Genomic DNA, 19,609 nt, shown 5'->3' on the forward strand with positions numbered 1-19,609 from the left:
CACTCTGAACTGTTGCTTTACTCTGCCTCCTACATGTCATAGTAAAAGGGGTGTTTTTAAAGGTTGATCTGATAGCAGTGTACTGAATGATTTGGAGGGGAAAAGTAGAAGAGACTGAAGCAAGGGGAAATAGTTCTGGCACAAAATTTTAGAACTGAAGAGAACATAGTGACAACCTTGTCCTGTCCATTTTATCTTTTTAATTTTTGGCCGTACCACACACATGCCATGCAGGATCTTATTTCCTGGATCAGGGATGGAACCTGCGCCCACTGCATTGGAAGAGCAGAGTCTTAACCACTGGACCGCCAGGGAAGTCCTAGCCCTATTCATTTTATAGAGGAGTTTGGGGCTCAAAGATTGTGATACCTAAAAGGACGTAACTAATTGGTGGTATACAGAGTCCAAGTCCAGTGATCTTTCTCCGACTAGGATATTGCAATTATTTGAGTGGGATGTGATAATAACCTAGGTTAGAGTGGTGGCAATGAGAATAGTTTATGGGATATCTCTGAGATATGATAAAGAAATAATTGATAGTATGCAGGGGCTGATTACATATAAGAAAAAACATAAGGAGTAATTACAGATGTTTTCGACATTCCTGCCACAGAAGATTTGGGGCTGGGGGGTGGGAGTGGGAATAATGATTCCAATGACAGAAAAATAGAAGTTGGAAAAGGAACTTTTTGTTGTTGCTGGGGAAGGGATAGTGGATAAATTCTGTTTTAGGCATATTAAGTTTGAGATGGTAGTGGAATCCTCAAGTATAAATACTTCATAGACAGCTGAGAATGAAGAAGTGAAATGAGAGACAGTTTTAGATATTAGTTTCATTGAGGTAGACGTTGAAATCAAAATTTTGTCATTAAACATCAAGTGAGAGTAAAACAAAGTGTGGGCATTATTATTACTATTATTATTATTTTTAATCTCCTGCATCCACCTAGGGTCCTTTTAGTTACCTGAAAAAAACATTAGGGGAATAAACTTACAGTTATTTTGATAAAACTTTTGAAATGTTTCTACTGGATTTGAATAAAAATCTTCCAATCAACAGTGGAGAAAGGTAAGCAATAACTTGCTTAAGGTTGTACCTTATCATGGTCATCAATTCAATACGTATTTGTATATTAGAAACTCTATTTATAAGGTAATTAATTCCTATGTGTGTATATTTTAACAGTAGGGTGGCCAAAGTCATTCCACTTTACTTTTGGTACTGCTTGCATTTTATGAAAGATTCTCATCTATAGTTTTAGAGTAAAATCTGAATATATCCCAATTATCCTTATACCATCAATTCTTTTTGAACCTATTTCCCTCACTTTTTGTGGCTGCAGTAAAAAGTAAAATTACCTTCATGCCACCATTTTCTTCCTCGTGCTTTCTCTAATGTGATTTTTATCTGTGAACCTGAAACATCATTTGCTCATTTTCACATTTCACAGTGTTTTATCAAGAAAAAATGGCTTGGAATGTAAGGATTTAAAAAAATAAGTTGATATAAATGAGAACTAAAAAATTATCTTCTTTTTCTGCTGACATTGTAAATATTATGGTTATTTCCCCAACATCTATTTCAATCTTCCCCTTTTATGTGGCAACCACGTGGTTTGGGTAGGCCAAGCCTCTTGCTACGATGATGGATTCAGGTTAGTCACAGCTAAGTTAGCAGAGCATGGACTGCCCTGGCCCCAGGGATGAATGAGAAGTGCTCTAATCAGTGCACAGTTTAGAACTTCTGTTGAAAGGATATGGGAGCAGACTAGCTTAGGTATGAAGAGGCCCTGATTATTTTTGTCAGCCATATTATGTCAGTGAAAGTAATCATTGTTAAAATAAAGTCAACACCATGTACAGATTTAGAATGAAACTGAGTCCTTGATAAAACATAGCTAGACTGCTAGACCAATCAATTCTGAAACCTTATCCACTTCTGGATTTTCTAGGTAAATGAGCCAATAACTTTCCTTATTTGTCAGTTTGTGTCGAATTTTTCTGTATATATCACTGAAAGCATCCCATGAGGTAAAGCATTCTTTCTCTGTTGGTAAGCTTACTGTTGTTACGGGGAAAAGCCCTGGCATAGACTCTTTCTTTAAACCTCTATACTCAGTTTTTTATTCTTGACTAAACTACACATGACAATTGCACAAGGCTTTAAAATTGAACCTTATGGGCTTCCCTGGTGGCGCAGTGGTTGAGAGTCTGCCTGCCATGCAGGGGACGTGGGTTCGCGCCCCGGTCCGGGAGGATCCCACGTGCCGCGGAGCGGCTGGGCCCGTGAGCCATGGCCGCTGAGCCTGCGCATCCGGAGCCTGTGCTCCGCAACGGGAGAGGCCACGACAGTGAGAGGCCTGCGTACCGCAGAAAAAAAAAAAAAAAAAATTGAAAATTTTATTTACTTATTGCTTACCTATGGGGAATAATGTATCTTTTATCAGTCTCACAGACTTACTTAAAAATGAGCTCATTTTCTCAAGGGTGTTATGATCTTGAGACGTCTTCTGGAATTTTCAAACCTTGGTGTTGTTTCTCAAAAGAAAACAATGTTGTTGAGTCTGCCAAGATCTCCTCACCTTCAAACATTCCTGTTTCTTTCTTTCTTTCTTTCTTTTTTAATGTCTTTTCAGATCTTCTGCCCATTTTTATTATTTTTTTCAATTTGAATTTCTTTAAAAAAATTAATTAATATTTTATTTTTGGCTGTGTTGGGTCTTCATTGCTGCACGCAGTCTTTCTCTAGTTGCGGCGAGCAGGGGCTACTCTGTTGTGGTGTGTGGGCTTCTCATTGTGGTGGCTTCTCTTCTCTAGGTGCGTGGGCTTCAGTAGTTGTGGCAGATGGGCTCAGTAGTTGTGGCTCGCAGGCTCTAGAGCACAGTCTCAGTAGTTATGGCACAGGGGCTTTGTTGCTCTGTGGCATGTGGGATCTTCCCGGACCAGGAATCAAACCCGTGTTCCTTGTATTGGCAGGCGGATTCTTAACCATTCTGCCACTAGGGAAGTCCTGTTCCCGTTTCTTAATTCATTGTCACACTTAAAAAAAAAATACTAAACTATCTTACAAATAAACAAAGAATAAAGATAATGGAATGCTTTTCCTAATGTTGACTCCTTGCAATACAGATGCCTAGATGAGCCTCTATTAGTGCTGTCCAATAGATATTTCTTCTGAGATGAAAATGTTCTATATTGATGCTGTGCAAAATGGTAGCCATTAGCCACATACAGTTATTGAGCACTTGAAATGTGACTAGTGTAACTGAAGAATTGAATTTTTAAAAAATTTTTATTGAAATATAGTTGATTTACAACGTTGTGTTAGTTTCAGGTGTACAGCAAAGTGATTCCGTTATATATATATATATACAGATAGATACAGATATCCTTTTTTTGATTCTTTTTCATTATAGTTTATTACAAGATATTGAGTATAGTTCCCTGTGCTATAGTAGGTCCTTGTTGGTTAGCTATTTTATATATAGTAGTGTGTATATTTTAATCCTAAACTCCTAATTTATCCCTTCCCCCCTTTCCCCTCTGGTAACCATAAGTTTGTTTTCAATGTCAGTAAGTCTGTTTCTGTTTTATAAATAAGTTAATTTGTATTATTCTTTTTAGATTCCACGTGTAAGCAGATACGATATTTGTCTTTCTTTGTCTGACTTACTTCACTTAGTATGATAATCTCTAGGTCCATCCATGTTGCTGCAGATGGCATTATTTCATTCTTTTTTTATGGCCAAATAATATTGCATTGTGTATATATACCACATATTCTTTATCCATTCATCTGTTGATGGACGTTTAGGTTTTACTGTTTTACAACAGTCTTGGCTGTTGTAAACAGTGCTGCTGTGAACATTGGGGTGCATGTATCTTTTCGAATTTTAGTTTTCTCCAGATATATGCCCAGGAGTGGGATCGCTGGATCATATGAAGAACTTATTTTTTCTTTTTTGGTTGTGTCATGTGGCATGCAGGATCTTAGTTCCCCAACCAGGGATTGAACCCATGCCCTCTGCATTGGGAGCATGGAGTCTTAACCACTGGACTGCCAGGGAAGTCCCCAAGAATTGAATTTTTAATGTTACTTAATTTTAAGTAATTTAGTAATAAATTAATATAAATTTAAATTTACTAGCCACCTGTGGGCTAGTGTGGCTATGGCTAGTGGCTACCATATCAGACAACACAGCTCTAGATCAACCTTAGACTATTACAGAGTTAAATAGAAAAAAATGGCAGAAGATTGTTGTAGCCAAACAAGTGTAGTTTTTTTGGCTGCGCTGCATGGTTTGTGGGATCTTAGTTCCCTGACCAGGGGTCAAACCCATGCCCCCTGCAATGAAAGCACAGAGTCCTAACCACTGGACTGCCAAGGAATTCCCCAAACAAGTGTACTTTTACAGTCTTTTCTTATCTTTGGGATGAAGTTCAACATTGATTTAATGAGATTTTATTCATTTAAATCAAATTAAGTTATAGAAATTCCCTGGCGGTCCAGTGGTTAGGACTCGGTGCTTTCACTGCCATGGGCTCCGGTTTGATCCCTGGTTGGGAAATTAAGATCCCGTAAGCCATGCAGTGCAGCGAAGCAAAACAAAACAAACAGACAAAACAAAAACAACAACAAAAAACCCAAACACCAAATTAAATGAGTTTACTGGATTCTTTTGTGGACTCTTGTCTCTCCCTCACCTGTCCCAGCTGATTGGTCACTAAGTCCTATTCTTCCTACATCTTCAGAATATCTTAAAGATATCACCTCCTTTCCATCTGCATTACCACTGTTCAGGTCCTATCTGACCTTTATTATCTTAACAGCTTCTCAATTTTTCTTTTTACTACCATGCTTGTTTCTCTCCATTTCACTTCCTACCTTTTTATAGAGTAACCTTTCCTAAAAACAATCTCACCATATCACTTCCATTCTTTAGAATACACTTCACACTTAAAATGTGGTCCATGGATCAGCAGTATAGGAGGCATTGCCTGGAGCTCATTGGAAATGCAGAATCTCAGTCTCCAGCCAAACTAACTGAATCAGAATCTGTATTTTGATGAAATATACAAAGGTGATTTTTATGCACATTCAAGTTTGAGAAGCACTGTTATAGGATGAAGTCCAAACTCTTTAACATATCATAGAGGTTCTGGTCTAGCTCAGTTTCTGGCATTATCTCCGGCAACTGCCCCTTTCCAATCTCTTAAAACCCATATTCAATGTTGTACAAAATAATTTGTAATTCTGAGTATTCACCTTTGTTCCACTTCCTAAAAAACTTTTTTGCCCTGATCTTCAATACCCATTTGAAAATTTTCTTTCTATGGTTTCTCATAAGAGTTAGGTGTATCTTCTTTGTACTCTACAGAATTTTATAGATACCTCTCTTACAGCATGTATCAAATGGATTCTAAGTACTTGTGTGTCTCTCATACCACACTGTGAACTTTTTGATGTAGACATTATTTTTCATATAGTCATGCTGTTCTCAATAGTTCCCGATCCATGCTTGCTGTTTGAATGATATGTTTCAGAAGAGAGTATTAGATAACGGCAGTATTTCATACAATGGCTACATTCAAAAGGTAGAAAGAATCCTTATAGAGGATTTTTATTTTACAAGAGGAAAACTGAAGCCCCCAAAGTTGAATGACTTTCTCCAAGTTATTGGCATGGTGACATTCTTCTCTGCATAAACTAGGCACCCCACAAAGTATCCAGCCAATAAATATGATAAACTTATTTTTCTCTCTCTGGTTTTTGGATGAACTAAATTTCCCTTGACTAAGTAAGGTAAAGACTCTAATAAACTTGGATTATTCTCTATCTCTTCTGCTTATCTTTTCCTCACCTTTCCCTTGTGGGAAATGACAGGACTCTTTTCTATCTCCTCTTCTCTTTAGTGTTATATGATGCTAATCAGAAAGATAGTGAAGTAATTAGGGATACAGTACCATCAGTACACAGCTGATAGTAAGCTTTGCATCTCCTTTCATCAGATCTAAGATGCGGTTTCTTGAATTTCACAGTGTCTGGCGGAGTAAAGGACATGGACGAAAGCAGTTGGATCAGGCACCATCTTGATAAGACCAAAGCAATCCTCATAGGTAGAGGGAGACATTTGAAGTATACAGCAGTCAGTTTACATTGCAAAGGATAAACCCACCCCTTGTCTCTGAAAGCCACAGTATTGTGGGAAATCTTGGATTGCAGGCTATTCCTACATGATTAGATTTTGGCCAGATTTCTACAGTCCCTTCCTACATGCTATCAAATAAAAACCATTATCTTTTCTTCTAGTTGGGAAGCCTCCTTTGACTTTATCTTCTTGCACTGTATTTCAGCCTATGTTGATGACTTGTATATCAATTATTTATTATGCTTGGCTTACAAATCCTAGGCAGTTTGATTCATTTTGCCATGATTCTTTGTTAAAAGATGGGCTCTGTTTTCCTGGTATTCCTTTTAGCTATTTCTGGATTCCAGCTGGGGTAAAAATCTTGTCCTAGGGGAGAATATAACTTAATTAGAGTGATTTACTTTTTAAAAATTTACTCTTTTGTAATGGAGAACTCACTAACTATATTTCAACCAAATTTATTAAATGTCTACCATATAGTGTGTTAATTACAGGATGGTTATGACATAGACCTTTCTTCTGGGAAATACTGTTTGAATTTTATAGAAATTTCTATACCCATTACGTATTGTACACCTGAGCCTAATTCATATTACACTAAGTATAGCATGACTGTAAAATTTGAGGTGCAAACTGGGATACTTTGAAAGGAGTTGCAACTAATAATTACACCTGATCAACAGATTAAACAAGGACTGTCCTGGGCAAACTGGGATAGTGTCAGGCAAACTGGGATAATGTCAGGCAAACTGGAACATTAACAAAACATTTGTTTCTGTTATAGTATTTTTTTTTGCATTTTAAGTATTATAGTTATTAGGGAGCATGTTGGGTTAAATATAACTATTTTATGATGCCTATTACACGCCAGACACTACAGTAAAGTATACTCAGATTTTAGTCAGGGAAACAGAATATATATGTATAGCTATATTAAACAATTGTGTATAGTGGCATGAATACTGGATAGAAAGTCAGGATACCTAGATTGAAAATTTGCCTTGAAATTGAATCTCTTCCTTTGGTCGAATCACTAAACCTCTCAGGCTGTCTTCTTACTTATAAAATGGAATGATACTTATTCTTTGTAGGATGGTGTGAGAAGGTGGTAAAAAAATGTGAAAGCAGCTAACATACTATCTATCCAACAAATAATGAATGCTTGACAATGAATGTCGACTTTGTTGATTTTCTTGTTTAATGAAAGGCAGCTAGAGTGGAAGTTAGAGACTCTTTTTTTCTTTCCAAAAACTTTTATTACAAAGAATTTTTTACTATCATCTTCCACGGCCAATTTCGCCCCATGCACACCCCGATCCATATTATTTTGAAGCAAACTCAGATATCACATAATTTCATCTATAGGTATTTTAGTATGTATCACTAAGGATTCTTTACTGTTTTAAAACATCATCACAATATCATTATTAACCAAAGAAAGCAACAATAATTCCCCATTATCCTCAGGTACCTAGTTACTGTCCAAATTTTCAGTTCTCTTATAAAAGATTTTTTACTCTTTTTTTTTTAAAATCAAGGTCCAAATGAGGTCCACAAATCCTTGCACTTTGTTGATGTCTTTTAAGTTCCATTTAAAATATAGATTCCCCCCTCCATCTCTTTTTAATTTTTTTTCCTTGCAATATATTTGCTGAAAAAACTGGGTTTTAGGGAATTCCCTGGTGGTCCAGTTGTTAGGACTCTGCACTTCCGCTGCTGGGGGCCCAGGTTTGATTCCCTGGTCGGGGAACTAGGATCCCGCAGGTCGTGCAGCACGGCCAAAAAAAAAAAAAAGAAAGAAAAAAGAAAAAAAACAACAGTTGGAAAAAAACAAAAAAAACCCAAAAAAAACAACAGTTGGGTTTTGCCCTGTAAAATATTCTATAGAGTGTTCCACAGATTGCAATCCCATAGTGCAGTTTAATCATGTAATAAATTTTATTTGCTATTAATACAAGTCTTGTTCAAGTAAGCTCTGTCATTAACATGCACATTTGTATGGCTTGTATGGTATCTCATATATTGGGTCTACTTGCAATTTTCAAAGATTCCTATGGTATTCCTACAATGTGCCTGAGTGGGATAGAAGCACTGTGTTTAAGAGAGCAGAGACTAGAATTGAGACACTTCATTGTGAATTCTGGTTCCACCACTCACTAGTTGTCTGAAGTAAGCCTCCCTTTTTAGGTTTCTAAAATGGGGTTAATATCTCAGTGGGTCATTGTTAAGATTAGGTAAGTGAAGCGCTTAGCATGCTATCTGACACACAGGATGGCTCTTAAGTGTTATAAATACTTTTTATAATGAGGATAGTAAATGAGGATAGTAAAATTTGGCCTTGAATTTACAATGAAGTTGGGGAGATGGAACGGATACAAAAATTAAATAAGTATAAATAAATATAGTCAAAGTGGTCATGGAAACTGAGACTTAAAATGGAACTTGATGGAGGAATAGCTCTGAGAAGAGAGTTTTATTATATACCTGCTACTCTGCATGATGCTGTAAGCCCAGTTGTTCAGTCCTCACAACCACACTATGAGGGAACATTTCTTACCAGGTCATGCGTGAGAAGTCTGAGGCTCCAGGAGGTCACTATCTTGTTCCAGGTCACCAGTTAGTGGGGGACCATGGTGTAGTTTAATACGTTCCTCTGTTCTCAGTATTTCCTGTAAATTGGTAGTTGGATCTAGAAGATGTTGTGAATTCAGGATTGATTTTTTTTTTTTTTTTTTTTTGCCAGACAACTTCACAGGTTGTATAGTTTTTCCATCAGGAAGCACACAATGCCTGGTTGATTATCTTTTATGATGTTAACAGCTGTTGCTATTTAATTGATATTAAATGCCTAGATGTATTTTTTCATAAGGGTTTTATATTTATTTCTGATCTTATAAAATTCATTTGTTTTTTTTACTTCTGAAAATGGTCAGCATTGTAATTAAGATGAAGATATAATGAAGAGAATATTTATATCAGTTACGCCTATATGTCCCAACCTCCAATACTGTCCTATTTCACTTTAAAGATGTGCTCATTGATTGCTAGGAGGGAATAAAAATAGAAATAACTTTATAATGCTATAAGTGAAAGATGATTAGAATATGATTTTCCCAGACCTTTTTAATATAAATGGCTCTATGGGTTTTATGACATAATAATTAAGTAATAACCTCCTATATTGCTAGATACACAAAAAGTAATTAATAAAACTTATCTACACTAACATCCTTGAAATTTTTCATTACTTCTTGGCTTCAAATACCAATAATTAAACTGTACTAATCTGTAGCTTCTTTTCTAGGAACAAACAATGTATTCTTTCTCTGATGCTGTGCTCTTTTGTTAATCACCAATTTAATATTCTTATTTTTATTTAAAATTACAGTATGGTCCTATAGTCACAGTTAAGCCCTTTGAGTTACTTTTCCAATAATGCTGATTAATTTTTGATGAACCAGTCATATCCTTCCACCCAGCTCCTTGTCAAGAAATAACATGTTGTCATCTGACAACTGGCAAAGATTAACAGTCAGCTGTGGCCACTGCACTGACTGACTCACCCAGGAATTTAAACCATGACCTTGGCCTCATTATCATGCTGTTATAATCTACTGAGCAAAATAGCCAGAAAAATAAATTCTGAAGACAGGACGTAAAAAATTCTATTTGTATCTCCAAACCTAAACCACTGCACATTTGTGTCCTTTCAGCGATTCTCTTAGCAGGTGTTTTGGAAATGGATGAAGAATTGAAGGCAGGATATTCTCCTGAAAATCAAAGCTGATCATGTCAGTTCTCTGGCTACAGAAACCGCCACTGCCTGCCGAATGCCTATAGGACAAGTTCAAATTCTTCAGCAGAGCATATAAGGTTGTAGCATAATCTTGCCACAGCCTATTTTCCTAGCTTTATCTCTTGCTGCAACTCCCTGCTTCCCTCTCTTCATACTCCAGTAACAGTGATTTTTCTCATTGTTTTGTGACTGCTCATGTAATTGTGCATATATTCATCAAGTCTTTGTAATATATGAGACAGTTTGATAGGCCCTAGGGAAACTGGAGTGAAAGTCATATTCCTTGCCCTTAAAGAATTCATGGTCTAGTTGAGGAGGCAGACAGGGAAATAAATGGCTCCAACAGTGTGTGACAAGTGCTATCTGTGAGCAGGGTATGTGCAGTGCTAAGAGATCCTGGAGCAAACAGGAGGAAGGAAGAAAAAAGGGAGGCATGAGCACATTGTGGAGAAGACAAAGAAGTTAACTGACAGAGAGGGAGGTTATGGGAGAGGGGGTAGAAAGGGTGGTCCTAGTTGAGGGAATAGAAAGTCCCAAAGACGAGAAAGTACATATTCAGTAAAGTGCAAGTCAGTTGTCACGGCTGAAGAGGGGTGCACGTTCGTAGGCTGGGTTGGAGATAAGGCTACAGAGGTAGGCAGTAGCTGAATCCTAAAGGAACCTCTATTTACCTTGACAAAGAGTTTACATCTTACTTCTCTGCACCTGTGTTTCCCTCTTTCGAGGCCGCTTTTTCCTTTTCGCCCACCCAACTTAAACCAGTCATGGCAAATTCTCTCCCCAGAAATTCATTCAACAAGTATTTGTTGGAATACTTACTATATGCCATGTATTGTTCTAGGTGCTTGAGATACATGAGTAAAAATCCTACTCTGTCCCTGTGCTTATATTCTAGTAGGGGAAGTTAAAGGTTAATGATAAACGTAATAAGCTGGGATATTATTCAACTTAGAGTAAAAGTAAAGTTGGAGAGTGGCAAGTGTTATGGAAAAAAGAAAAAGTAGGTTAAGGTAAAGGAGACTGGAGTGACCGGGGGGCAGGTTGGGCAGGCTAGAGTATTAAATAGGATGGATAACTAAGCAGAAATATGCAGGAGAAGAGGAGTCAGCCAAGTGGATATCTTGGTGAATAGTGTTTTGGGCAGAAGGAACAGCTAGAGGAAAGCCTACAAGGGAGTAGTAGATGAGGTCAGAGAGGTTATGTGGGACTTGCAGGCCATTTAATGAGTTTAGTTCTGACGCAGTCAAGTGGGGAGCCACCACAGGGTTATGATCAGTGTAGTGATGTGGTCTGACTACCATTTTAGGAGGCTTTCTCTTTATGCTGTGTTGAAAAAAGACTGTAAAGCCACAAGGATAGAAGCAGGGAGATCTACTAGGAGAAAGATGATTTCAAGCATTGTGAGGCAGCCAGATCTCTTCGCAGAGTACTGACTCCTCAGTAAATTCTAGTGATTATTTCAGTTTATGATTTTAGTTTAGATATGCCTCCTATAAATTATTTAGTAGATTACAAGTAATTAGCCCTTACATGTAAAAATGGAAGTCCACAGGCTTACAGTCTTCACAAACTTATGCTTCTATAGGAACTGAAGAAAGGGCTTACATTTTGGAGTTAGTTTGTGGCCTGTCAAGAAGACCTTGAGAACTCAGTGAAGGATGAAGATGAAGATGGCTAGTTACTTCTAAAGGTAAATAAGAACAATGCACTTTCAACTCAACTTCAAATGTGTTCATATATTTGAGGGACATGCCCAAGTAAAACATAATGCCATACAAGATATAATGAGATGTGATAAAACATTTTAGGTAAAACGCTAAACTGGAACAGAGAAAACAAAACACTTCTAAGATCCATATTGTAGTAAAATCGAGAGACCTTTGGAAGGTATTTCAGTTCTCAGCAGAGCAATCTTACTTTAAATTGGGCCTACTACTTTGAAAAGTAGCCCATTTGAAATTCTATAGGATTCTATCTATATGTTATATAAATACTGTGACAAATTTTTATTTTGAAAAGGTGTATGAGTCAGGATGGAAGATGATTTTAAGATGCTTCCACTGCTAAGGATTCCCTTTTTTAAAAAATTAATTAATTAATTAATTATTTTTGGCTGTGTTGGGTCTTTGTTTCTGTGCGTGGGCTTTCTCTAGTTGTGGCAAGTGGGGGCCACTCTTCATCGCGGTGCGCGGGCCTCTCACTGTCGCGGCCTCTCTTGTTGCCGAGCACAAGCTCCAGACGCGCAGGCTCAGTAGTTGTGGCTCACGGGCCTAGTTGCTCCACGGCATGTGGGATCCTCCCAGACCAGGGCTCGAACCCAAGCCCCCGGCATTGGCAGGCAGATTCCCAACCACTGTGCCACCAGGGAAGCCCTAAGGATTCCCTTTAATAGGAAAAACACATGTAGTTGTTTGTAGTAAAGAAATGTAAAAAGGAAACACACTTCTGCTTTATTAAATCCTGTAAGAAGTCAGGTGTCCCAGTGATACCAGCTCATGCACACTGAGTTTTATATGCTAGCACTGTCTCCAGGCAGGTAAGAGGCAGTGTGGGTTCTGAGAGACAGCTGCAGGCACCCAGCGCGCTTTGTGTCTGGTAGAAAACAGTCCCTGGCCCAGGGTGTGACCCTACTGTAAAGGAAGACAAAATCGTCCAATTTGGACAACCTGTTTTAGGCTCACATTTTATGTACTCAAAATAAGTATGCTATTTTAGCCTCAGGGTAGTCTGTTTCTGCTTGGGTTGATAGCTGGCTGGGGAGTGGAGGTGGTGTTACTTCAAACAGAGCTAGCGTGGAACGTGGGGTAGGGGTGTGTACATATACGTAGACACACACCTGCGCACGCGCGCACACACACGCCAACTCAGTCATGCACAGTGCTTGCCGAGAGCAGGCAGAAGGGCTGATCCCTGGCAACCCGCCCCCAGGCCTCAACCCCACCCCTCTCCACCAGCTCCCTGTCCCGCCCGCACCCAGAGGGTTGTGGGCCGGGCCCAGCCCCACCAATAACGGAAGGCAGCGGCAGCCACGGCCATCCTCCAGGAGCGGGTTTTCTGTCCACTCTCAACCTCTTTCATCTTACCCGTCCCTGTGCTCGGAAAACCGGACTCTGACACTAACCCCATACCCTGGCTTCCCTGCCAGTTTTCTCTAGACTAGGCCCTCCAAATAGGACCAAATAGAACCGAAGCCCTTGGCCCAGCAGCGGCTCATCCTCACCCTCCGGTTGATCCTTAATCCTTTCGCGCTCCCACTCGCAGCCTCTTGTCTCGTCCTCATCCTCACACCTGTCCCAGACAAACCCTATCTTCCCCAATCTCACCTCCCCGCTTCTCCAGGCTCTCCTACGCCCTCGGCTCAGTAGCTCTCCGAGCATTCTTTGCCATGGGGACCCCACGCCACGCTTACACTCTCCCTCCTTCCAGGACCCCTCCCACGACATCTCGAGAGTCCCTCCACGCGCTCACACTCTTTCACCTGCAGCCAGACACCATGCCCACCCCCCGCCCTCCCGTTCCAAAACCCTGGGAGCCCTCACTCCCGATCACACCCTCTCTCCGGACGCGACACGCCCCGCCGCCAGTGCCCACACTCCTAGTCTTCTGCCTCTCCAGCTGACCCACAGGGCGCCCCAACCACCTCGGCTCTCCCTCTTTCCTCTCTCCCGACGCAGGCTCGCACGCTCACTTTCGCCACACCCCCGCCCTTGAAACTCCCGCTCCCCGCCTCCGCCCGGCTCACACTCTTAGCCTCACAACATCTCCCCGCCCGGCCCCAGTCCACAGATCGCGTTCGGGAGGGGTGGCCGCCGCCCGCTGGGCGTCCGCGGTGCCCGGGCCTCAGCGGCCGGGAGGTGACGCGGCCCGCGGGAGGAGCCCGGGAGGCGGAGGGGCGGAGGAGGTGCGGCGGCGGCATCGAGCGGCGGAGGCGGCGGCAGCAGCGGCGTAGAGAGCGGGCCCACCGCACCCACTCTACGGACCCTAGGGCGGCGGCGGCGGCGGCGGCTGAGGGACCCTGGGCGGGCGCGTGATGAGGAAGGACCGGCGCCCGACCCTGCTGCGCGTCGGAGCTCGCTTGGATGCGGGCGTTGGCAGCCGCGTAGCCCTGGCCCCGGGACTCTCCGCCGCTAGCCCTTGTCATCTCTTCTCCGCTTTCGCTTACCCGCTCTAGGCCGGAGGGGTCTCTGGCGGCCATCCCCTGCCCCGCGGCCCTCTCCTCGTCGTGGCTAGAGGGGGGTCCTCCCTCCGCGGCGCCGGGAGCCCTGTGACGCGTCAGCCGGCTGTACGGCTCAGCTGCTTCTCTGGGAAATTAGACCCTGCTTCCTCCCTCTCCGCTCTTGCGCCCCTCCGGCTCGCGGGACGCTGCCTCTGGGCGCTCGAAGCGAGTTCCCCGGACTCCCCCGGGGGGCTGGGTCGCGCAGCCTCCTCTTTCTCCTCTCGAGCGGTGCGCGCACCCCCCGCCCCCGCCGCGGCCGTACACACTCGCGCCCCGGCCGGCGCGCCGCCCTCCTGCCCGCTCCCTCCAGTCACCCCACCCTTAGTCGTCCCCGCCACCTTACTCCACCACCCTCCCCTGCCGCTCCGCTCACTCCGCGTCCCGGCCCGGCCTCCCGCTCCTCGCTCCCTCAAACCGCTCACTTGCCAGCCCTTCGCCCCCGGGAAGAAGAAACATTTCTCGGAGCGCACTCATCAGCTCTCCCTTCCCCCGCGCTCGCCCTCCCCTCCCCCGCTCTTTCTATCTTGGAGGAGGGGGGCTGTCGCCTAGGATTGAAGGCCATTGATTTGTATGTATTTGTCCCAGCGCCGGAGGCTGCCCCAGCCGCCCGCGCCGGTGCCGCCGCCGCCGCCTCCAGTGGAGTTGCCTCCCTTCTTCCCTAGGGTGGTTAGACTCCACCAAATATGTCGGCTCCTGTCGGGCCGCGGGGCCGCCCGGCTCCCACCCCGGCGGCCTCTCAGCCGCCTCTGCAGCCCGAGATGCCCGACCTCAGCCACCTCACGGAGGAGGAGAGGAAAATCATCCTGGCGGTCATGGATAGGCAGAAGAAAGAAGAGGAGAAGGAGCAGTCGGTGCTCAAGTAAGGACCTGGCTCCATCTTCCCGCCTCCCTCCCTGCCCTCCGCCCCCTCGGTCGCTGCCCTGCGGCCGCCTGCGCGCCCCGGGTCGCCGCCCTCCCTCTCGCCGGCGGCGCCCGGGCCATGAGGGTTGCGGCTGGTGGCGGCCGCCGGGGCTGCTTTCTGGGTGTCAGAGCGCGGGGGTGTGTGTCGGGGAAGGAGGGCGCCGAGGCCGGCTGAGGTGAGGGTCGCGAGCCTTTGGGCGTTGTAATTTTCCCGGGCGTCCTGCTGGCTTTCCCCGCGGGCCAGTTCGGCTCCGTGGCCCCGGAGGGGTTGGGGCTGAACCCAGGCTCCGCGCGTCCCTTCTCCCTTCCCGCCGCCCCCGCGCGGAGGCAGTGACTGGGGCAAGGAATCCAATATGGCCGTGCACAGGTGCTCCCCGGCCGGGACCCCGGCAAAGGCGCGCCGGCCGGGGATGAGGGCGCCGCCGGGGCCGTCTCGTCGCCGCCTCCGCAGGGCGGCTCGGAGAGCAGAGCTGCCCACTGTCGTAGCGGGCAGGAGGGAGGCCGTGCGGGCGAGGGGCCTAAGCTCTGTGGCGTTTCGGGTGGGTGTGCGGCCGCCGCCATCTTCCACCCCCTCCCCCTCGGCGGGTTCTAACACCCTGCACTCTGCTGCTCTTCCTGTTTGCAACTAGTAAATCTGTTTAATCCTGAAGGGACTCTGAAGAGACCCTAGTTCCTCCCATTACTGCGCTTTGGGATGCTTCCTACCTTGTGAAGTTCTACTATTTGTGCTGATAGGCTAGGCAGCCGGGGTCTTGCCGAGGGTGGGACGGTAAAAGCAGCACCCAGTCACCCGCGCAGTTTAGCGGCTGTGTAACTTCAGCACCAGGGAACTGTCCGGACAGATATCTGTAGCTTTGAGACTCCTTTTCTTGTCAGTCTGGCAAAGAGATTTGTTTCTGCACGTTTGCTTTTAAATGTTTTACGGTTATTTGATTTCTCAGTTACTACGTGAAAGAGAGTGCGCAGAAGATGTGTAACCCTTCTGATATTTTTCCGACTCAACTCTTTCATTTTTGCTTGAAATGCATTATTAAGATATTAATTTGTACAGTTTATATGCCGAAGGTGCGACAGTTATTTTCTGTGTTATCAAATATACTTTTCCCATATTCTCCACAGAAACACATAGTTGAAAGTGTAAGAGTTCCTCTAGGAGGGAACTAACACACTGACCTCTGATCATTAACTTTTAAAAACAGGTTGTTGCATTCAGTATTCTTTAGCACTTACAAAGAAACAATTCTGTCTATACATACATATTTGCATATTTTAATGAAAAATATTCCTTTAAATAATATAATAACAAATGTATCAAATATATTTACATGTCCAAGAAAAATACTAGTTCTCAAAAATATTGAAGCACTAAGAGAGCAAATGTGCTCCTAACATATTAACTGAAATAAAGAAGAATTGCTTCTTCGAAACTGATTTCTGGGTTTGAATACTTGTTTGGGAGTGTGATTTATTAGTAGCCTCGAGAAATGAAAAAGGTTAAGAAATTTCAGTAGCTTATTTCAACTAATAATGAATTAAACATTATTTTGAAAAGTTTTTTGAGCATACTTCTAATTTTGTTCAACTTTACTATATATACTAACAATGCCAAGCTTTTTGATGACTTAGATTTGATATTTAGATATATGAATCTGTATTTTTCACTATAATTGCTACAAAATAAGTATTTTCAAAATGATGCTCAAATTAAATGTGGTTTTATTTCTTTGACTCACATATTTAGATGTAGAATGTGTTTTTATTTTTTTATGGTATGCTAAATCATGGTACTTACTGGCTAGTTCAGTATAGTTCCAAATCTATTTATTGTTCTAATATATAGAAATTTAAATGAAGTTTTGAGTACTGAATTAAGAATTACTCAAAATGAACTATATGTTATATAGTGTGAAAGGGTTTTCCAGGTAGGTACATGTGAATATATTACATTTCTATGTAAACCTACATACTGTGCAAATCATATAAAGTTTGTGCATTCATATTTGCATAGTTTAGGTAGAAACAAGCATTCTCTACACATATAGTTATACAGTATATGAAATTTCATTGATGAAAAATCTGTTCATATTTATTTAAAATATCTATTTGCATTTTTACCTAACTGAGACTTGGAAGGAGTCATACCTCAAAATGATCTACATGGTTTCGGAATTGTTTCTGTATTCATTTTAACAAGAAGCTATTTGGAAGTTAAAGCATAATATATTTGAAACTTTAATTTTTAATGTTCTTTAAAAATACTTTTGGCTTTTGTAATAAGCTAAGAGTAGGCAAAGAAAATGAGGAAAAGAATAGATAGACTTTATAATAGAATGATAATAGTGAAAGACATTGTTTTGAAGAATTTGACAATTTACTAAGTAATATATTTTCAATGTTGTTTATTAAGTTCAAATGCTATTTATAAGAAAAAAATAATACTAATATTCTTCAATGATTACTATTTCCCATTAAGTTTTAGGGGCCATTTATCTGGTCATGACTACACTTTGTTTCTCTTTAGTGATGTCCATTTAATTGCATGTTAACATTTATTCTGAGAGAAGGTCATGGGCAGAGAGAAATAAACTGAAATTCAAATTCATGTCTGCTGCCTTTTAACAACTATGTTAAAAAATAAGTTTGCTGTGTGAATAATTGACACTGTTGCATGGAAATATTTTTGCATGATCTGTGAGTTTCAATATTCATGTTAAGTATTCATACAAAGTGGAGTGTGCCTACCCAAGGGCATCATAAGATGATGTATTGGATTACAGGAAGAAAATAATAAAACATATTTACATTTCTATTTGAAAAAGAAATTAAGCTTTACTAATACTTAATATATAGATTGACAGTGTGAAGATGCATATAATTTATAAATAAATATACATATTTTAAGAAGTTCATGCCTGAGATATTTTTAGTGAGAGAGGTGAGCGATCAAAACTGATTGAGACCACTACAGTAATCTCTCTTCTAAGGAGCCTGAATAATTAAAAACTATTTATATTTATTTAATCATTAGCAATTTCTTCAAAGTCTAGCTGAATATCCACATACTCTGGAAGTCTTTGGTCACCATCAAATAATACCATTTTACGTGTGAGTGAGATATTAGGCCTTTGGAAGCATTTTTATGTTTCAGTAGATCAATAATTACTTTTTTTATCCTTATGTAAATTCCTTTAACAGTTTTAGTTTGGATAACGCAATCTATCATTAAAATCTGTAATGTCCTTTTATTGATTAAAGTTTTTAAACCTTGTCTTTCAAGACTAAACTTCTTGAGGGCAAGAATAAAAACTTACCCTTCTTTTCTTCGGAGTTTGTATTTTGCAGCATCCTTAACACCTGCACGTGGTAGGTACCTAGTAAGCAATGTTGATTTAAATTGTAGTAATGTTCATTAACAAGTAGTTTACCAAACTTGTTGGGAAAATGAAATTTTTGGGACAAAAGTACATAATTTATTAAAAGTTTATATTTTTCAGGGAGTTTTTGTTGTTTGTTTTTGGTGTGATATTGTGAAAAAAATGTATGAGGAAAGCAAACCTACTGAAATCAACAGAAAAGTATTCATTCAGTAAATACTTATTGAGTTTCTACTATCTGCATATAATAGTCTTTCAGATGAGGTGTTTTTGCAACAAATTAGAAATTATGTGCTTCTTGACGTGTAAATTATCTTTTCATTCTCAGTTTAGATTTTCTGTTAATGTCAAAGGGATAATTTGCTCCCCCAATAAAAGAAGATGATAAGTAAAAATTTCCATGATAGATCAAGGTAATAATTTAGCTTATATTTAAAACATAGGTAAGCAGTTCTAATTTCTTTTTAATAATTCAATTTTAAAAGTACTTTCCAAAGTCAATTTATAAACTCCTTTATTTAATAGGTAACACATAACATAATGTATAAAATTTCTTAGCTACCTATTTCCCCTAGCCAGAGGCAACTGCTGTTGTCAGCGTATTGTATACTCCTTCAGAAATATTCTATGCATGAGAGTAGATATGTGTGTATATCAAATACTGTGTGTCTGTATATGTAGGTATGTGTGTGCACACACGTATGGGTTTATATTTGTAAACATAAAGAAACACAATGTGTCCTGCAGTTTACTTCTTAGGAGATCAATTCCATACCTGTGAATATATGTGCCTAATTCATTTTAATGGCTGTGTAATATCCCATTTTATGAATGTTCTGTAACTTCTTTAACTAGTTTCATATTCTTAGGTATTTAAGTTGTTTCTAATTATTTTGCCATTAGAAATAACGCTGTGATAAATATCTTTGTACATATGTCATTTCCCACATGTGTGAATATGTCTCTGGAATAAATTCCTAGAAATGGGATTGTTTAGTCAAAAGGTCATAAAATATAACTTTTATATTTTTTATAACTTATATAAAATAAAAATTTTAAATTTTAATAAATATTAAAAATAATAAATATTAAATTTCACAAAGGAAGTATGCATAAGTGACATATAATAGGGAGATTTTCACACATCCTTGTTCACTCAGTATGTGATAGTCCT

General features: G+C 40.9%; 1 protein-coding gene and 1 long non-coding RNA gene across 3 annotated transcripts in view; both read left to right on the plus strand.

Moving 5' to 3' along the window:
* Positions 1 to 11,974, plus strand: part of LOC113633416 (uncharacterized) — a 52,408-nt gene extending 40,434 nt beyond the window's left edge. The window contains exons 6-7 of the long non-coding RNA XR_003438186.1: positions 9,863 to 10,022; positions 11,531 to 11,974. This is a non-coding gene — a long non-coding RNA (uncharacterized LOC113633416). The remainder of the gene's footprint in view (positions 1 to 9,862; positions 10,023 to 11,530) is intronic.
* Positions 11,975 to 14,497: 2,523 nt separating this feature from the next.
* Positions 14,498 to 19,609, plus strand: part of RIMS2 (regulating synaptic membrane exocytosis 2) — a 566,417-nt gene continuing 561,305 nt past the window's right edge. Inside the window, exon 1 of one of the 2 annotated variants that reach the window (XM_027131585.1) lies at positions 14,498 to 15,020. In XM_027131585.1, the coding sequence (XP_026987386.1) occupies positions 14,845 to 15,020 (176 nt within the window). In that variant the 5' untranslated portion in view covers positions 14,498 to 14,844. The remainder of the gene's footprint in view (positions 15,021 to 19,609) is intronic. The other variant, XM_027131586.1, reaches the window with a different exon arrangement.

The sequence above is a fragment of the Aethalodelphis obliquidens genome, unplaced genomic scaffold (assembly GCF_003676395.1).
Source record: "Aethalodelphis obliquidens isolate GAN/ISIS:26980383/991018 unplaced genomic scaffold, ASM367639v1 scaffold39, whole genome shotgun sequence".
NCBI lineage: Eukaryota > Metazoa > Chordata > Mammalia > Artiodactyla > Delphinidae > Aethalodelphis > Aethalodelphis obliquidens.